General features: G+C 28.9%; 1 protein-coding gene across 1 annotated transcript in view; it reads left to right on the forward strand.

Moving 5' to 3' along the window:
* The window catches only part of LOC129959757 (adenine DNA glycosylase-like), a 442,509-nt gene that overhangs the window by 395,279 nt on the left and 24,783 nt on the right, over positions 1-22,447 (forward strand). The window contains exon 2 of the mRNA XM_056072653.1: positions 19,414-19,708. Coding sequence (XP_055928628.1) covers positions 19,414-19,708 — 295 coding nt within the window. The remainder of the gene's footprint in view (positions 1-19,413; positions 19,709-22,447) is intronic.

The raw sequence follows: 22,447 nt of genomic DNA on the forward strand, positions 1-22,447 counted from the left end.
AACGACGCGGATCGAACCTGCGGCCACTGGTTGACAGGCCGATAGTCGGACCACAAGGTTACATAAGATCCGTCTTGAGACAGAAATTAAATCGACGTGTTTATTTATTAATTTAAACTCTATAATTGTGCAAATCCCTTCTTGAAAGCCATGTGTATACGAGAAGGAGTATTTCTGCGCAGGTCCAGAATCTCTGACCGAATTTAGGCTTTTATTTCTAAAATGTCTTTATCTCGGACGTAATTTAAAATAAAATATTGAAATCTTTTTAAATTCTAGTCAATATATTAGTACTTCAAAAGAAAAATTATGATTTTCACTGAACATACAGTTAAAAAAAATTAAATAAAATGAAGAAAAATGAAAGTAAAACGAATGCGAGCGACGCGGATCGAACCTGCGGCCACAGTTTGACAGGCCGATAGTCGGACCCAAAGGCTACATAAGATTCGTCGAGAGACAGAAATTAAAGCTACGTGTTTATTTATTATTTTAAACTCTATAATTGTGCAAATCCCTGCTTGAAAGCCATGTGTATACGAGAAGGAGTATTTCTGCGCATGTCCACAATCTCTGACCGAATTTAGGCTTTTATTTCTTAAATATCTTTATTTCGGACGTATTTTAAAATAAAATATTGAAATCTTTTTAAATTATAGTCAATATATTAGTACTTGAAAAGAAAAATTATGATTTTCACTAAACATACAGTTAAAAAAAATTAAATAAAATGAAAGTAAAACGTATGCTAACGACGCGGATCGAACCTGCGGCCACTGGTTGACAGGCCGATAGTCGGACCACAAGGCTACATAAGATCCGTCGGGAGACAGAAATTAAAGCTACGTGTTTATTTATTAGTTTAAACTCAATAATTGTGCAAATCCCTGCTTGAAAGCCATGTGTATACGAGAATTAGTATTTCTGCGCATGTCCAGAATCTCTGACCGAATTTAGGCTTTTATTTCTTAAATATCTTTATTTCGGACGTATTTTAAAATAAAATATTGAAATCTTTTTAAATTCTAGTCAATATATTAGTTCTTGAAAAGAAAAATTGTGATTTTCACTAAACATACAGTGAAAAAAAAATTAAATAAAATGAAGAAAAATGAAAGTAAAACGAATGCGAACGACACGGATCGAACCTGCGGCCACTGGTTGACAGGCCGATAGTCGGACCACAAGGTTACATAAGATCCGTTGGAAGACAGAAATTAAATCGACGTGTTTATTTATTAGTTTAAACTCTATAATTGTGCAAATCCCTGCTTGAAAGCCATGTGTATACGTGAAGGAGTATATCTGCGCATGTCCAGAATTTCTGACCGAATTTAGGCTTTTATTTCTTAAATATCTTTATTTCGGACGTATTTTAAAATAAAATATTGAAATCTTTTTAAATTCTAGTCAATATATTAGTTCTTGAAAAGAAAAATTATGATTTTCACTAAACATACAGTTAAAAAAAATTAAATAAAATGAAAGTAAAACGTATGCTAACGACGCGGATCGAACCTGCGGCCACTGGTTGACAGGCCGATAGTCGGACCACAAGGCTACATAAGTTCCGTCGGGAGACAGAAATTAAAGCTACGTGTTTATTTATTAGTTTAAACTCTAATTGTGCAAATCCCTGCTTGAAAGCCATGTGTATACGAGAAGGAGTATTTCTGCGCATGTCCAGAATCTCTGACCGAATATAGGCTTTTATTTCTAAAATGTCTTTATCTCGGACATATTTTAAAATAAAATATTGAAATCTTTTTAAATTCTAGTCCATATATTAGTTCTTGAAAAGAAAAATTATGATTTTAACTAAACATACAGTTAAAAAAAATTAAATAAAATGAAGAAAAATGAAAGCAAAACGAATGCGAACGACGCGGATCGAACCTGCGGCCACTGGTTGACAGGCCGATAGTCGGACCACAAGGCTACATAAGATCCGTCGGAAGACAGAAATTAAATCGACGTGTTTATTTATTAGTTTAAACTCTATAATTGTGCAAATCCCTGCTTGAAAGCCATGTGTATACGTGGAGGAGTATATCTGCGCATGTCCAGAATTTCTGACCGAATTTAGGCTATTATTTCTTAAATATCTTTATTTCGGACGTATTTTAAAATAAAATATTGAAATCTTTTTAAATTCTAGTCAATATATTAGTTCTTGAAAAGAAAAATTATGATTTTCACTAAACATACAGTTAAAAAAAAAATTAAATAAAGTGAAGAAAAATGAAAGTAAAACGAATGCGAACGACGCGGATCGAACCTGCGGCCACTGGTTGACAGGCCGATAGTCGGACCACAAGGTTACATAAGATCCGTCGGAAGACAGAAATTAAAGCTACGTGTTTATTTATTAGTTTAAACTCTATAATTGTGCAAATCCCTGCTTGAAAGCCATGTGTATACGAGAAGGAGTATTTCTGCGCATGTCCAGAATCTCTGACCGAATTTAGGCTTTTATTTCTTAAATATCTTTATTTCGGACGTATTTTAAAATAAAATATTGAAATCTTTTTAAATTCTAGTCAATATATTAGTTCTTGAAAAGAAAAATTATGATTTTCACTAAACATACAGTTAAAAAAAATTAAATAAAATGAAAGTAAAACGTATGCTAACGACGCGGATCGAACCTGCAGCCACTGGTTGACAGGCCGATAGTCGGACCACAAGGCTACATAAGATCCGTCGGGAGACAGAAATTAAAGCTACGTGTTTATTTATTAGTTTAAACTCTATAATTGTGCAAATCCCTGCTTGAAAGCCATGTGTATACGAGAAGGAGTATTTCTGCGCATGTCCAGAATCTCTGACCGAATATAGGCTTTTATTTCTAAAATGTCTTTATCTCGGACATATTTTAAAATAAAATATTGAAATCTTTTTAAATTCTAGTCCATATATTAGTTCTTGAAAAGAAAAATTATGATTTTCACTAAACATACAGTTAAAAAAAATTAAATAAAATGAAGAAAAATGAAAGCAAAACGAATGCGAACGACGCGGATCGAACCTGTGGCCACTGGTTGACAGGCCGATAGTCGGACCACAAGGCTACATAAGATCCGTCGGAAGACAGAAATTAAATCGACGTGTTTATTTATTAGTTTAAACTCTAGAATTGTGCAAATCCCTGCTTGAAAGCCATGTGTATACGTGAAGGAGTATATCTGCGCATGTCCAGAATTTCTGACCGAATTTAGGCTATTATTTCTTAAATATCTTTATTTCGGACGTATTTTAAAATAAAATATTGAAATCTTTTTAAATTCTAGTCAATATATTAGTTCTTGAAAAGAAAAATTATGATTTTCACTAAACATACAGTTAAAAAAAATTAAATAAAATGAAAGTAAAACGTATGCTAACGACGCGGATCGAACCTGCGGCCACTGGTTGACAGGCCGATAGTCGGACCACAAGGCTACATAAGATCCGTCGGGAGTCAGAAATTAAAGCTACGTGTTTATTTATTAGTTTAAACTCTATAATTGTGCAAATCTCTGCTTGAAAGCTATGTGTATAAGAGAAGGAGTATTTCTGCGCATGTCAGAATCTCTGACCGAATTTAGGCTTTTATTTCTAAAATGTCTTTATCTCGGACGTATTTTAAAATAAAATATTGAAATCTTTTTAAATTCTAGTCAATATATTAGTTCTTGAAAAGAAAAATTATGATTTTCACTAAACATACAGTTAAAAAAAATTAAATAAAATGAAAGTAAAACGTATGCTAACGACGCGGATCGAACCGGCGACCACTGGTTGACAGGGCGATAGTCGGACCACAAGGCTACATAAGATCCGTCGGGAGACAGAAATTAAAGCTACGTGTTTATTTATTAGTTTCACCCTCTCGATTCCAGCGGGGCGGTTTGGGGCGGTTTGAGAATTTACCCTATAACATCCACGTGGGTCGGTTTGGGGCGGCTGTTTGTCGTTTTAGGGGAGATGGGTATTAAAAGAGGCTACTCTACTGAACACTCCAGGAGGTCCTCGTTATCTTCGACAATCGCGGCATTTTCACAGTAGTTTCCCCTCTGCCTTAGGGCGGTAGGGGTTGAGGAGGAATTCACTAAATAGGTTGTTGGCGTACATTTTGAATTTTGAAAGGGTTTTAGTTTCTATTTTCACGTGTTGTTAGCTCAAAATTGGAAAGATTTTATGGCCATTTATAAAAGAAATTTTCCATTGAAGTTCTCTAGTAACGATGAATGATATATAAGGATACCGACACGTTGTGTGTTTTTCGGAGAAGCATCAGAAGCCGTTTCAGCAGTAAGACTATTGTAATGATATAAAGACAAACCATTGCATTGTCAATGCGGCCTATTCACATCGTAGTTTTCTCACAAAGTGGGTAGCGACACTTGTTACTATGAAAGGAAGTCGTTTTACACTCCAAGCATCTTATTCTTTTATCAAAGGACTGTCGGAAATTCTAAGGCCGTGTACAAACTACCGCTTTTAAAATAGAATTTAAAAAAAAAAAGAAAGATTGGGAGTATTTTTTATCGCTCTCTTCAAAGAGTGAGATAAGTTATATAAATACTGAGTTCCTTTTTAGAATGCCATTCTGAAAATTTCTCTTCAGTTGTGAATTTCTACTCTTTATTTTATGTACTGTGAATCGGGTGTTTGGATTATCAGAGTAATTTTTCTGTTGAAACGCTTATTATTTCTTCATTATGAGTAAAAGAAATCGTGAACACACTGAAGAAGAAATTAAAGCAATTTTACTTGATTCTGATGAAAGTGACAGTGATCTATCAGCGAAGATGATAGTTGGCCAAAAAATGATACTTTAGCTGATCTCTCATTTATTCTAAGAAAAGAAGCTGGAGATGAAACTAACGAGTGTCAGGTGAACGAGATAGATAGAGATGAGGAGTAAAAAAATGTTATATAATGTATATATTATCAAAAATTTGCAAATGATTCCCTCATGTGTAAATTTGTGGAAGTTTAATATGAAGCTTTCGTTCAAAAATTTATCTTGTCTTAACAATACTATAGAAAACTTGACATAACATTTTAAAATCAGAAATTCAGCTTGAAAAATTCAACATGACAGTTCGTACTAAAAAAGTAATATTTATGATTAATGTAATTTTAAATGTGTTAAATCTTCATATTTAGTTTATGAAGAATGTAATGTTTTAGTAAAATGTTCAAGCTGAAAACTGAAGGAATGTATTTTCGAAATATATTTCGCTGAGTAATTTTTCTCCCGAATTTTATTTCATAAATTTTTGTATTTCATTATTAAATGAAGTTTTAAAAATATGTTATCTCATCTATCGAAACAATTCGATAGATGAGATATATAACGTTTGACGTAATATATTCGCTTGGTTAGAAAAAAATTTTAATAGTTATATTTTAAAAGATTAGTAAAAATGAGTGGCAAAATAAAGATATTTTTGGAATTTATATTTACCCTACATTCTCTTTCGATTATTTAATGTAAAAGCAAGAATGCGGAAGGTTTTGGGGGAAAAAAATGTGAAAACTTCTTTAAAAATTTAATTAAAGTTCTAAAACTTTTCTCTTAGTATCACTATCGAAAATGAAAAATAATATTTTATATTTAAAAATTCAATAAAGATAATCGTTTATACTCAAAAAAAATTGCTAAAGACAATAAAAGAAAAAATCTTAGCTGAGTGTTGAAAGAACATATTATTTTCGAAACATCTTTCAAAAAGAGCAATAACATTTTTTTTATCCAACGATTGTTTTTATTTCGATATTAAATGAAGATTTAAAACATTATCTTGTTTATCACTGAAAAGCATTGACATCTATACTATGTAAAAAAATGTACTAATTGCATTGATATATGTATAATGTATGTTTTACATTACTATGTAAAAATTTTTTACATGGTAATATATGACATATTATTTAATTTTGGCAATAAAAAAATGCAAAAGCCTATTGAGAATTAAATGAAACATAAAGATGTTTTTGAAATTGCTAGTAAAGCCAGTTTTTATTTAAAGGGTTTGGAAGCCTAACATGAAACTTACAAAAAAACTATTTTCTAAATTATAGAATAAATTTCAAATTTTTTGTAAAAAAAAAAAAAAATACCCCACAAAGATGATGAGCGAAACACTTCACACTGAAAAATATAAATATATTAGAATAAAACTCTTAAGCTGATGGAAAATGAATCTCGTTGTCGAAAACCGCAAGGCAATTATTCAAGGTAGAGCGTCGACAGTTTTATTACTTCAGAGTGCGGGGGGTAACTGCCCCTCAGCTAGGAAGAGTCCATGCCTTTCAGAGACACGCTGAGAAAGTCTGGATGTTAAAGGGAGTGCCACTTGAAAAGTGCTTGGATGTTAAAGAGTTAAAGTTAATATATTGTAAACTTTTCAAATATCCAAGTAATGGTTAAAGCGGGTTGACTATATTTGGCATAATAATCGACAGGGTGAGAGGTCAATAAGACGACTTATTTTGCAAACAATTTTTGATAAACCGACTAAGAACTGAATACAATTGGGACCTAAAGTTCGCAGATTTTCAGGCATCTGATTCAAATATCTTTCATTCAGCTTATAATTTGCACTACTTTTGGAAATACAATTGACAAGGTAACTAGTGAATAAGATATCAACAAGGTTATAGGCGCATTTTACGGACAATTTTTGGTCGGTCGACTATGAACTCAATGTTGATATAAGTCTGCAGACTTTCAAATATTTGATTAAAATGTCGTTCAACGAGCTTATAATTTGTCCGACAAAGTAAAAAAGATATTTGTATTCTTCTAACAATTTTTGGTCGGCCGACTATGAATTGAATGCAATGAATATTGAGCACTATATCCACTGATTTTCAGACACCTGATTCAAATGTCGTTCATCAAACTTTTAATTTACACTACTTTTGGCAATATAACCGACAAGGCGGCAATATATCGCATTTTACCAAACATTTTTAATCTATCGACTGAGAATTCAATGCAAGGGATGTCGACGATGTTAAGTCCGCAAATTTTCAGTCATCTGATTGAAATGCCGTTCATTCAAAATATAATTTGTACTATATTTAGTAGAATAATCATTAAACTGGCAAGTGAATAAGTTATCGCTTTTTTTCTACTAAATTTTATCTTTCGGCTAAGATGTTATCATAGGTTATGGAGAAAAAAATTGTTTTCATCGTGTAGTCCGATTACCTGCCAGTGGAATTATAAGGGAAAGCGTAGTTTTTATACTATACATGAATACGGCGATAGAGTTGGTTTTCCTGATTCATCATTCAAATTCAAGTTCTAAAATAAATCGTCATCTTTTTCATCTAATTGTTACTTCCTCGATAACGAACTAGTGATTTTTTTCAATCTATTTCACTTTGAGAATTGTCTAACAAAAATCTAGTTAATGGTTAAATTAAATTTAATAAAACACTCTTTTCTTTCGACATTCTTGTGCCTATGCATGTTAAGAAGAGTTACTTAACTGTAGCCAAATTATGTGAATTCAATATAAATTCCTGGAATAAGTAAATTGCTTAAGTGTAAATTAAGTTAATTTAACAGTAAAATATCTGTTTAATGCAGTCTAATTTATCAGGCTGCAATTATTACACTAAGGAAATAAAACCAACTGCAATTGACGACAAAAATAAATATTTGTGGTATGATTTTAGCTACACTAAAAAAATTTATTCAATTGTGGATTAAATTTGTTAAATAAATTACTACCTAAATTCTTCAGATTTTGCATTCAGTATTATAACTATGTAATTGGAAAGCGTATCTTTTAATTTTTTTTTTCCAATTTTTTGTCTTCGTGGCAAAGGCAGGTTCTTCTAAATTTTACAGTTTCTTCTAAATTTTTAATAGAATTTGGATAAGGATGTCTTAATAAAAAGATGATTAAAATAGCCATTCATAGAATATTTATATATAACATATTAAACCATTGATATACGAATTTACTTAACTTCTTAATTAAATGGCACATCGTTTTTGGGACAATTATTACTATTTCAATCCCTAGAACAATATAAAGGTATTTGAGGTAATGTTGCATTTTCAAGTGATTTGTGCATTTTAAATTACTTAATACTTACTTTTAATTGCTGATTTAAAATTACAAATTTAGCAATTCTATGCGCGAGTCAGACTTGTCATTGTATATGAAGGGATTAAGAAAAATCAACACATGTAACTTAGGGGATAAAACTAACTTTTTGAGAGCTTATGGGTTCACTTGCAAAACTTCGGGGGGGGGGGGAGTACTTAACCATAAGAACGCATGACTAAAAATGAAGATGGGGCGTTCTATTCAAGATATAATGGTTCCCTAATAAAATGCATTGGTTTGTTAAGCCTAAATATACACTGAAGAATAAATAGATGAGGAATCTAATGTGTAAGTAGTGTATTTTTCACAAGAACCTTTTTCATTTCTTATATAAAATATTTCGTTCATATATTTGCAAAACATCTTTTTCAACCTTCATAAGAAATAACATCATTGTATCTTTTCCGCATTCTAAATTGTTCATGTCCGAATTAGAGAAAATTTTTGTTGAGCACACGCACTAATTCGAAATACATCGTACGGATTCGAAATGTATCTGAATTCCTGCTCGTTGTTTCATTCCTTATTTAAAAATTATTTTAAGTAATGTCAAAAAAAAAAAAATCAAATTTTTGTTAAAACATCGAATATTTTGGATTTCTAAAAAAGTTTTTTTTATAAAACTTTTTGAATTTAATTTCAATAATCATTTCATATTGCTTCTGATATAAAATGATAAGAGCATGCATTAGTTCATTAATCGTGACACGTCATTCTGGCACAATTTGTATTTCTATCTATATACAAATTTAGAATGAAATAAATTAGATCTTAGAGAAATTAAATCTTAAGAGTCTCATAAAAAAATAGACTGAAATATTGACAATCTTTTGATGGTCAGGGGAAAAAAATTGAGAACATTTTTTGCAAATATCTTTATAAATTTTTAGAGTGAAAGTAAGGGTTAGCATCTGCATAAAAAAATTATAATAATTAATTTAAAATAATAATACTTAATTTGTTGTTAATTAAACGCAAAATTAATAATATCAATGTAATTAATTATTATGTTATTTTGAAGCCAAATAAGAGAAATTGCACTTGCCCTCCCCTGTCGTAGTTGCCTTGCCCCCTCGTCGGCAAATCTCTGCCGCCGCCTCTGCTTTCTTCTAAATTTATTTCTGATCTAATTAAACTATCATAATGTCCGAAGGTTTATTTTAAACGTCTTTTTAATGCAACCAACTTTTTAATTTGAAGAATTTGTCTCATTATCATTATTATTATTTCCCTTTAAATATGAATAATCGTTGTTTCTTTATCTCGTTTCTATTCCTTTTTCGGAAATATATCCGTATGTAAACTTGAAGGTTTGTTTTGGATGGTCAGTTTGCATATACCAATAAAATTGCTGTTGTGTATTTTTTTTAATTATTTTGATAGTTTTCAAGAAAATTCAACTGAATTACATGATAGGAAGGCTTCCATTGAATATTAAAAAAGTTAAAACCATTCCCTCCAAGTAAGATTATATTTCATAATTTCTGGTATAAAAAAGAGCAGTATTTAATTTATTTCTACAAAATGCTTAGTTAAATTTTCAAAAAATTAATTAGTGAAATTATTTAAAGAAAATTATTATTAATATAATTAATTGGTTAATTAAGATTTGAATATTATTCGTAAAAATTCATTCTATTTTAAAAATGAGTTCCAATAACAAAAAATTTATTATTAAATTAAATTTTATTTGTGAATTTTCTGTTATTTGAATTTTTGAGTCACAAGATGCGGATACACACAAACTTCATTGTTTATCGAGACCAGCAGTCAGCAAATAGCCACTAATAACTTTGCGGAGCATAATGATTATCATATTCTCTTGCCAGGAACGAAATGGCATTTTAGATTTAATAATGAATTGATTTTACGCAATCGAAAAAGCTAATACCTTAAAATTATATAAAAGATGCAGTTGATTAATTATATATATATATATATATATATATATATATATATATATATATATATATATATATATATAAATAAATTATATCTATTTTGCTCTACTGTAGCACCAATAATTTTCAGGTGATTAATAGAATGTAAACGATAACCGAGATATCGTTTCCCGGCATATTTAAAATATCAACAAACTGAAGGGACGTGTGTGGTTTTCATCAATATTTCTTAACAACTGGTTTAGTTACTGCACATACAGTTATTATTCATAGTAAGTTGTGTTTGCATTTAAGTATGTTGACTTCTTAGATGAAAGAAATTATAAATATATATTTGTTACTTTTTGAATATTTTGCTCTAGGACTGAACAGAATTTTCCTGATTTTTTAAATAAATGTATCAGGTTTTTTTAAAAAGTATTTTTTTATAGAAAAATAACATTGATAATGATTTATTAGAGATTAATTTAAATTGGTAATATTGTTTAATTTTAGAATGTAAATATATTAGATATAATGCTAAGCCAATTTGCAATTTTTTTAATATAAAGATTGTTTTATTATTTAGTTAGAAAATGACTTTTGCAGTTTTAAAAATGTAATTGGGATATCCATAGTTAATTTCGAGACATTCCGAACTTTTAAAAATGTGTTAGAAGTTTTTTTGAATAATTTTTTCTGCTTTGTATAAAATAATTGCCAGGTTCTTTTGGAATAATATTAAAAGGTAGAATTATCAACCTCTACATAATCATCATTTCAAATTTATGTTGTTAAAAATTTTATTTAATGAAAGTACTTTTTAATGGAAAGCTTAATTTTAAGTAAATAGGCAAAATTTTAAAAGTTTATTCTCAAAGACTCTCTATTCTTCTATTCTCTATTTTTGTGTAGTGCATAGTAGTGAGATGATACCGGCATTGTAAATTAAAAGATTTTTTTAAATTTTAAGAAGCATTGGTAATGTTTTAAAACATAGTGTCGTTTTAATTTCTGTGATAATTGATATGATAACACTCTAAACATCTTAAATCAAACAAGGAATTTAGTAAATAATCGACTGAAAAAAAATACAAGTTTGAAGACTAATATGTTCTTAACTTTAACTCAATCAGTTTCCAAACTAGCTGTAGTACAGATTCAATTTCTAAATTTTGATAATTGACCATGTATTTATATTTATACATAAAAATAAAATATTAAAGTAGAGAATTTTTTAAAAAATGGCACTTATGAGTGAAAAACCTTATGGCTTAAAGAATGCCCCAGAACAAAAAGTTGAAATGAAACAACAAAAATGTTATTCTAAGCTAAATTATATATAAAAATTGAGAAATCTAGCAAAAATTTATCGTGCTTAAAGTCTATCCAAGAGTTTTAGGTTTATAAAGGACAATGAAAAAAAATCTTTATCGTATGCATAATGTGAATAATTTTGTTGCTTTTTATTGGTTTATGAATTAATTAACCTGTCTGTGCTTCGTGAGGAATGTATGAATAATAGGCCAAGCTAGATTTTCGTCAAAAAAAAAAAAAAAAAAAAAAAAAAAGCTTTACTTTAAAGTTGCTACCATACAAGTTTTCAGCATTCATAAAATCCTTGTTATTTCGTATTCAGAATATTTTATCTAGTGATGTAGGATGGGTAATTTCTTCATAGATATATAGATATACTATATATATAATATAACCAGATAGATATAATAAGCATCTTGTACATGAAATTGATAACTTTTAAAAGAATATTAAAGTTTAAAAAGAACAAGAAATTTAAAGCTAAGTACTGTTAATTTGTAAGGCAATGGAATCTCATGCTAGCTTCAAAAAGTACTTTTTAAAAAACACAACTATCTTTTTAAAATTTTTGTTTTACTTCTAATTATAGAGCTGACGTCTTTTTAACTTCATGAATTTGCTTCTGTTTACTTATGAAAACATTTTCATAAGTAATGGGATTTCATATTGTGAAATTTGTGTGTGTGTTTTCATTTTTTAAAATGTATAATCACGTTTTTTCTGTAATTTTTTTAAAGCTAAAGTAAGAAATTTTTATTTATTTTTGCATATAGATTAAAAAGCAGGCCTTTATTAAATTTTCAAAGCTTAAAATGTTGAAAAACATCCTTTTCTAAGCTTCAAAAGTATAAAGTGATAAAATAATTTTTTTATACACAATTATTTTATATACAATTTATACACAATTTATATACAGTTTTTTATATACAATTCTAAATGCTATTATTCTTTTCTGTTAAAAAAATTTGATAAAAAATTAATTTGAACATGGCATTGTTCTGCCATCAAATTTTGGCTGTTTTGCTTATCCTCTGATGCTATCCATCCTGGAATGCTTGAGCTCTTAGCTTCATAGGGCTGCAAATGAAATGTTCAAAATTGCTAAATATCATGAGTTAACATGGGAGGAAATTTATACTTTCCATCTCAGACATGTTGGATTTTAGTTGTTGCTGCAAAAATTAAATAAATTATATAAAAATTAAATGCAAAATATTTGGTCAAATTTTTTGTAATTCGTACTCTTCTACATCTATGATGACATTTTCAAAAATGGTATATCCATATAAATTAACTAGTTACTTGTTAATTTAAAAAAAAAAATGTTGAAAAATATCCCAGATTTTTATTGTTATTCTTATAAAAGTTGACTTAATTTTTTTGGTCATGATATATGTTTTTAGGTTTTTTTTCAAAATGAAAAATTTGTTTTACAACAGAACATGTTGTGCTTTTGCAGTGTTGTAGAAATAATTATTAAAATTTTAAAAAAATATGCATTTAAAATTAATTCTAAGAAACACATTTAAATATAAACTTTTTTGAGCAAAAGCAATGCATTATTATAAAACATAAAATATGCTATTCTTAGAAAATACATAGGTTTACATATGCATGATGTAAAAAAAGTGCTTTCTTTTTTTTGGCTACGACGCTTAAAAAGTGCTCAATTTTTTTAGGTGTTTCTCACTACACACTCTGAAGTTAACTGCAAGTGTTTTTAGCTTGTTTATTCAATTTATAACACATTGAAGTTCCTTTAGATTGTGATGAAATGCTTAATAAATAAAGTTACTTTGATAGAAATATATTCAATTTTCCCTGAATTTCAAAGGCTTTCAGCTTTGGCAGTAGCTTCTAAAAGTTATTTTAAAAATATGGAAAAAATTACAGTAATTTATAAAATAGATCAAAATAACAAGATTTGGAAATTTTCAAAAATTGTTTTAACTCACCAACAGAAATAACAGGCGTCAAGTCTGTGTTAACTGAATTTTGTTAACAATTACCATTATATAAGGAGAGTTAGGAAGAGTGGGGTAGATTTTACAAAACCGTTTTTAATTCACTTTATTCTTAATTACTTACTAATATTACTTATTAAGTAAGTAAGTTGTATTACTTATTTTTTTAATTTAGTTTATACTTAAGTGCAGTTTATAAAATTTGAGCAGTATGTTCTTTAATTTATTTTTTAAGAATACAAAAACAGCAAAATACAAACAATTAGCTTTTATATGCATAGTTAAAAATTGTAACATTTTTGTCTACAGTTCCCTTATATAAAGGAGGTATGGGACAAGGTTTGAGAAAATTAAAATTAATAAATATTGTATTTTGATATCCTTTTCATTCAATAATTTATGGTTCCAAATTTGCCAAAAAAAAAAAAAAAAAAAAAAAAGTGGATTTTGAAATCTTTATTGGCACTACCACATCTTGAAAACTTTTATAACTATCTCCACTGATTGCAATAAATTATTTAATGTATTTTTTCAGGATGCTTTTTCTTCCATGTGCATGGCATTTTTATATAAAAAAATTATAAAAATAGTACTTTTTAATTAAGAGTCACAAAAACTCTTAATAAATAATTTTCATAGCTTAGCTTCATTTTTTTCATTGCATAATATTTATTATATTGCTTATTACTTTTATTATATTTACAATAGGATTTCCCTTAATTGAAATTAAGTGGTAAATATGATTTTAAGTAGAAATTTTTTCATGTGAAATCATACAGTATGTATTCATACTTAATATGATACAGTTATTGATACAGATAACGAATAATAAACACGTTTAGAGACACTAGTGTTCTTAAGTAAATTTTTAAAAAAGGGGGGGGGAAATGAAAAATTTTATTTTTTGTTTTTTGTTTTGCTCAATGGAAGCTCAACTTTTTTATTGTAGTACATTATGGCTTTATATTATTTAAAACATATATAATATTACATTACATAATAATGATTTGTAATATATTTTAATAAATTTAAAATCTGCAATTTACCATTGCATTGTATGCTCCAACAACTAATTTTATTAAATTACATTAAGAAAAATTTTAATCATTAGCATCTTTAAGTATTTGGAAAATGAATTGAAATGTAAGCGAGCATATTCCCTCCCCCCTAATTGATACTGTCCCATTCCTCTCAATGCAGAATTTTCTTTTAAAGTGCATATTACATAAAACTTGCTACATTTAAGCTTAATTTGTCTGTTACTTTATAAACATATATCTTTGAGTTTATTATACATTTAAAATATTTTCATTTTACAAATAATAAGATTGAAAGCTATGTATTTTAAGATTGAGTCCTATAAGACTGAGAAAAATCATTAAACAAATAAGAATTTGTATTTATTTCTGTGGCATAAAAATCAGGTTTTCTGTTTTAAGTGCAAATAGTATTATAATTAGTGTAACAATTAGGATCAAGTAAGGGGCTATAGCTGCTTATGAAGAAACTAGAAATGGATTCTAATCTTTTATTTAGTCATGAATACGGCTGTCCCATTCCTCTCGACTCGCCCCTACAATGTCACAAATGAAAAAGTGATATGAAAACCATTTATAAATTAATACAACATACAAGTCTGCATTAATAAAAATTATGGTAGAATACTGCAAAGTCACACCTACAATTGAAAAGATAATTTTTTGAATTTTTTCCTGGCTTCTTCATTATTATTGATGATTAAGGCATTTGAAATTATTTTTGGGCTGTAATATTTTCAGAAATTATTATGGTAAAATACTTACTTAACTTATTTTACTTCAGTTTGTTTAATTCAAATTTCAAAAAGAAAGAAAAAAAATGCTCTGTTTGTACCAAATTTATGCAGTTGTAGGTCAAACCGTCTGGCCTGTTGAGCATTACCATTTATACATAGCACACACATACATTCATCTTTATTACTAAATAGAGATAGTAAATAATTCATCACATTAATTATTTTACATGAATAGATTTAATTGAAAAGCAGATATTCACTTTGTATATTAAACTGAATATTTGTCAGTGTTTTACAGCACTAATTTTATTATGATAAATGTAATGTATATCTTATATAATTTTTAACAATAGAAGTTAAACTTCAAATATTATGAGTCAGATGTGTAGGACAAGAGTAAAAATACCAATCTGATGACAGTGCCTTAAAAGCAAAATAGTTATTTTATTTGGTGAGAGGGCAGAAAAAAAATCTATTTTATGTACCATTCACCTTGTTTCTGTTAACATTGCTTATGGAAATGCAACTGTTTTAAAATAACTTTATACTTTTTGAATAATTTCTCTGTTTGAAATGCTATGAATACTTAAAAATGCTAGGAAAATTAAATTTTTAAAGTTAAAAAAGAGCTCTCTCTCTCTCTTTATTTTTTTTTTTACGTCATTTAAGAATTTGCAATATGAAGAGTATCTTTCCTGGTACAGAGCGTATAGCATTATAAAAAGTGCTTAAATTTGAAAACCACTCTTAAGCACCTTAAAATTGCTTAATTTTTAGAAAAGATCCTTAAAAAGTGCTTAACTTTCTCATGAAGAGCGAAGAAAGCCTTTTATTTTGTTTCCGCACAAGTTGAATATGATAATTCGAAATCATAGTCATGATGTATCAAAAACGAAAACCAACAAAAGGGAAGAATTTGAAAAAGGAATCCAGGGGTTCCTGCACGTATTAAGATAATATTTATTTATTTATTTTTTGCTCCCTTTTTCAACAATGTGCATTGTCATTTATCAAATATTGGAATAGTTATCCGAAGGGGGCAGTTTTAGATGTTGAAGAATTTATTTAAGTTATGCCTGGTAAGTATTATATATAATTTTTATGTGTTGTTAAAGTAGAATATATAGATTGGTCTGATCAACTAACAGTGAGAAAATAACAGGATAAATTGAAAAAAAAAGGCCAAAAAAATATCGAACATGGGAAAAGCTGCTCTAAAAACAATAATATATTCGATCATTATTCTCATTAATATGTTATTATGGAGCAATCGCATGAACAATTTATTACAGATATTCAACTGTACTGTATTGAATTGTAATTAATCGGCGTGTAACTACTTTCGTCATCCGCGTGAAATCTAGTATGTTGAAATTTTAACTTGAAGCCTTTAATTTTCAATGATCGTGATATCTTTCGTGGTATTTTTTCAATGTCCCCATCCATTTGAAAAATTTTATTTGTTTGACCAATCTTGCCAAATTTGTTTTGACTAAAAGAGGGGGGGGGGAGGGAAGCATGTTGCATTTGGTACCTAAAAATTAATTTTTTTTTTTTCAGAATTTTTATTTTTTAGCATTTATTATTTTTGAGATTTTCTATCATTTTATAACGATTTTTTTTTTTTTGTTTTTATAACGCTTATAGAATTTTTTTTCGATGAAATCTTTAATAATATATTAAAGTCATGAGCAATGCCCAGCATAAAGCCATTGAAGTTAGGAGCATGAAATTTGGGAAGTTATTTTTTAGATTTTAGAGGGCCATTAATTAGGAACAGATTTCTAAAACTTTTCAATCCAAATTTAATTTTTAAAATTTAAACAGAATTTTTACATGTTACCTTTAGTTTTAATAATTTTTGAGAAATCAGTTTTGGACACAGTTTATAACATTGATTTTTAATGTAGTGAAATTCAAAATAATATCATTGCTTCTTCGAATCGTTGAATCCCATTTTTTTGTAGCTATTAAAGTTGTAATAAAAAAATGCCTCTTTGCTTTTAATTGAACTTAAAAATTTTCAAAACAGTTCATTGAACAAAATTCTTCATTTGATAAGTTTTGTTAAATCTGAAGAAATGCTGTGCATTGTTTCCTGCTGGCTTCAAGAAATCCTTTTTTGAAAAATGCTTCAATCGGCATTTCTACTTTCTCGTATACTAACGTGTAGAGAAAGTATTGCAATCGCCAAAACATTTGAACTCGAGATTTTGACAAATCTCCCCGTTCCAAACCTCCTTGAATTCGAAAAATGTCTGTTTGTGAAAAAAATAACAAAAAAAAAAAAAAAAAAAAAAAGTGCTAGGCGGAAGTGATTTTGTATACGGTCTTAACACCAATTTGTAGGCTACTATCGAATTTTGAGCAGCATCTGTTTAGAGGAAATCTGTTTGTCTGTCTGGTTGTTTGAAATAAAAGCTAGCATGATAATTTTAAAATGAAATAGAGAAAGAAAGATAATAAGAAAGAGGGGCAGCTAGATAGATAAAATTTGGTACACATATTTAACATCTATTGTAGAAACATCTGTCAAATTTTGAGCCAAATCCAACAAAGAATTTCACCAAATGTTGATCTATACTTTCAGAAACATGTAAACGCGATAACTCAAAAATGTAATGACTTAAATATGTCAAATTTGGTATATAATTTTATGACTACAAGTGTAGTTTTGAGTCAGATTTTTATTTTGATCCATTTGGAAGGATGCGTCTAAAAGGCAAATACGCTTTTCGGATACTTTCAACTGCATGCCAGGGATCAATCGCCAAAACACTTACCAAGAATCACACGATAGAATCAGTAAAAATGTTTAATTCACACCTAAGGTTAATATTCATAACTGCTGTACCAAATACCACGCAAGGCAATTTTCTGTCACTTCGAGAAAGTTTTGGAGATAATTTATTTTTGTTTTGCTTCTAATTACAGAGCTGTTTTTCTTAACTTTATAAATTTCTTTCCGTTATTTATGAAAACTAAGATTTGTTAAAGCATTTTATTAGCTATATAAGTTAAAAAGCACGTTTTCATTAAATTTTAGGAATGCTAAGTCAATAAATTTTATTAAATTTTAGGAATGCTAAGCATCAATAAAGGCCTTTACAAAACTTTAGAAGTAAATGGAGATAAAACAAATTCTTTTTAGTCAGATGATTTGTGAAATCTCTTTTATTTTCTATTAAAAATGATCTAAAAAACTCATTTTGAACATGGCATTGTACTGACATCAATCTCGTGGCAGTTTTGCCACTACTATAGCCACAGGAATGTTTAGTTCTTAGCTTTATAAGATTGCAAATAAAATGCAATTAATTAGTGCAGAAAATAATTTTCATTTTTCAATCGTAGCCATGTTTAATCTTCTTTGATGTTGCATTGTAAAAATCAAAAATAAAATTTTTTGGCTATGCTGTGCTTCTGCATCACTATTGACAATTTCAGAAATGTTGTATTTATCTAAATGAATTGGAACTTATTAATTTTAAGAAATGTTGAAAAAGATCACAGATCTTTATTGTTAATCTGATAAAAGTTGACTTAATTTTTTTGGTATTGATAGTTTTTTTTTATGGTCATTTCTATGTTTTTGCCAAAACTAAAATTTTACACTGTGCAAATACAGAAATAAATATTAAAATTTAAAAACTAAGCATTTAAAATTAATTTTAAAAATGTTAATAAAAACAATGTATTACTATAAAACAAAACAAAAAAAAATGCTGTGTTTAGAAAATATGCAGTTTACATATGCATAATTATTCAGGTGCTTAATTTTTTTTTTTTTTTTTTTGCTACAGTGCTTAAAAGTACTTAAATTTCTACAGCAGTTTCACATACTGCACCTTTTGGTTGTTTTTAAAAATATGCCAATTAATATAAGTTGACTGCTTTGGAACTAAACATACAGAACAGAAAATATCTATTCTGCAACTTGGGGAATTAAATACTAAATTAATTGTCTAACGTTCTACACATTTTCTGCTTTTAATAAACACTCCACCCTTCATTACATTGAAAAATTTCAGACATTTCTACCCCAACCTCCTTTTTCTTTTGTTGTAAAGGTCTGTCAGTATTAATTGTTGCTTAAATATTTTCAAGTCATGATTGTTTAGATTAATTAACATTATATGTCAAATAAACTTTGTATAAACTTGACAAAATTTATGTATGTATTTTACTCTTAATTTGATTTGTTATTATCTATTAAAAGATACAAGATGAATTTTTAAAAATCTTTTGTATATTATTTTATAAACTACTATTGTGGAGATACATTTTATAGATTCAAATGTTCTTTTTTCTTTATTGCATTTTTCCTTACACAAATTAACCCTTTTAAAACTTTACAGTATTTCCATGGAAGGGAAGAAAGATTTAAGGAATAAAAAAGCTAGTCCTAGCTCTAAAGATATTCTGAAATCAAACATGTGTGATAAGCACAAATTTACAGAAGATGATTGTCAAGAAATACAGAGGAGACTATTGAAATGGTATGATGAAGAACAGCGAACTCTCCCTTGGCGGACAATAGCGAAAACTGAAGTAGATCAGAATGTTCGAGGTTATGCTGTTTGGGTCTCTGAAGTTATGTTGCAACAGACTCAAGTAGCAACGGTTATACCATATTTCAATAAGTGGATGGAGGTATGGTATTTAATTATTAATTACAAAATATTTCAATTTAATAAATTAATGTATCTCCATTCATAAAGAAAGTTAAGGACTATCAAAATAACTTATTATTAATATTTCATAGAATCAAATAATATCATAATATTAAAATAATTTAAAACACCTGTGGATAAAAGTGACATTTTTGAATGTGCCTCGTAAGTATTAAAATATAATGATAGCCACCATTTTTTTATATATATATATTAAGCAACGTATATATTCTGGTAGTATTTGTTAACTGTATTGAAGTTTTGTAATTCTTGGATTTTTTTCAAAAACGTAAAATGTCGGAACTCTCAGATTTTTAAAGAGGCCAAATTGTGGGAGCCCATCTAGCTGGAGCAAGTGTGACCAAAACATCCCAACTTTTAGGCATTTCTAGAGGTATGGTCTCTAGTCATGACAGCATACATACAACGCGGCAAGACAAGCTCGGCAAAGGGAAATAGTGGGCGGAAAGAGAAGCTCAGTGAAAGAGACTGACTTGTATTGAAGTGGATTGTAATGTCTAAAAAGCAAAGAACTGCTACAAAAGTATCCACAGAGCTCAATACCCATCTGGATTCTCCAGAGTCAGTGATTACTGTTGGAAGGCACCTTCATAAACTGAACATTTATGGCAAAGCAGCAATTCCCAAGCCACTTGACACAGATGTTAACAGTAAACGTCGTCTACAGTGGTGTCCAACTCACAAAACCTGTTCGATTGATAAATGGAAAAAAGTAATATCGTCTGACGAATCGTGTTTCACACTTTTCCCTACAACTGGACGGGTGCACATTTGGAGGACACCTGGACAAGCATATGATTGTGATTGTCTTTTTCCAGCTGTCAAGCATGGAGGTGGATCTGTTATGATATGGGCAGCTATGTTGTGGTTTTCTGCTGGACCAATCGTAACTCTGAAAGGAAGAATCACTGGGGAAAAGTATAGAGAAATTTTAGCTGTCTAGGTCCATCCTATGATGCAAACTTTGTTTCCTGCAAGAGATGGTATTTTCCAGGAGGATAATGCACCTATCCATGCAGCAAGACTTGTCCAATCTTGAACACTAGGATGAAGTTAAACATCTGCCTTGGCCCACACAGTCAACCGACCTCAATATAATTGAACCATTATGGTCTATTTTAGAACGTTCAATACAGAATCAATATCCTCCACAGGCATCTCCCCCAGGACTTTCACAATATCTCCAGGTAGCATGGTATAATATTCTTCTAAACACTATTCAATACTTGTATGAATCAATTCCTAGGCGAATCCAAGCTGTATTACATGCCAAAGGTGGTCCTACACCATATTAAGAAAGGATTCTTTATAAATCTAAGGTGTTACCCGTTATTTTGACAACCACCTGCAGTTTTTATTTCTTTTCTGGGAAAAAAAAAAAAAAAGCATAAATTTTATTCTTCATAATTTTTTTACCCATAATTATTTTTGGTGCACAAGGTTAAAGCATTAGCTATAGGTATAATCATTTGTAATCATAATGTATCATCAATAATCATAATCTAAACCAGAAAAGTACATTCCTGATTTTATAAATGAAAGTGATTCTCATTTTATCATTTAAAAAATATAAAGCGCAACTGTGTTTTTATAAGCATTCATATATTATTAATGCAGATTTTGAAAATTTATATGCAGTTTGTTTATTATTGTTATTTTAAGGCTACTATATTCAATATTATAAAATAAGAATTATTTATGAAGCCATTGAGAAGAATAATCAACTCGCAGATTAGAACAGAACTAACAGCTTAGTGACAGACACACATATATATATATATATTTTTAACATACATAAGAAGTGCAAAAAACAGTTACAGTTATATTTGCATATTCAACTATTATAATGGGCAGTTACAATTGAAATTTTGTTTGTACAATTTAATATTCCTTTCTTATTCCTAGTTTTGTCACAGTCACTAGAATTGTAAATGTGCCAAAGATTTAGTTAGGAAGTCAGCAGTTCGATTCTTACTCTCCACATGTTGAATACTGAATTTACCTTCCTGAAATTTTTCTCTAATGAAGTGGTATTTCAAATCAATATGTTTTGATCTCCTGTGGTACTAATTTTAAAGCACCTAGCATTATCAATATATAACATGAGTACTCCATTTGTTGTATCAGTCTCACGGAGTAACTGATTGAGCGAAATGCATTCTTTTGCACTTTCACGTGCAGCAACATTTTCAGCTTTGGTAATTAAGAGGACAGCATTCTTTTGTTTTTGGCTTGTCCAAGATATAGCACAACAAGTAAATTTAGTAATTACATCAGTTTTGGAATCTCTGATTTTGCCGTCACCTACATAGTCAGCATCACTGTAAATTTTTAGCTTTTTAGTTGAATAATTACTTGAATAGATCAATCCATAATTTAAAGTTCCTTGCAAATATTTGAAAATTTGTTTTACAGAAATCCAATTTAAAACTTTCGGACAATCTAATGTTTCAGACACAATGCTTGCTGAGTAATCAATATCAGTTCGAGTTGCTTTGGTTATATACGTTGGTCTGCCAACTGCTTCTCAATAGGGCACTTTCTCATAAACATTATATACAGCATTATTTCCACTTGAGTCATGTCTTTCACATGGAGCAGCTACAGAATTTGACTCATCCATATGGAAATGCTGAGAATTCTTTTCACATAAGCTGATTGCTTAACAAATATGGAGTCATTCTTTATTTGTTTCATA

Source organism: Argiope bruennichi, chromosome 2 (assembly GCF_947563725.1).
Source record: "Argiope bruennichi chromosome 2, qqArgBrue1.1, whole genome shotgun sequence".
Classification (NCBI taxonomy): domain Eukaryota; kingdom Metazoa; phylum Arthropoda; class Arachnida; order Araneae; family Araneidae; genus Argiope; species Argiope bruennichi.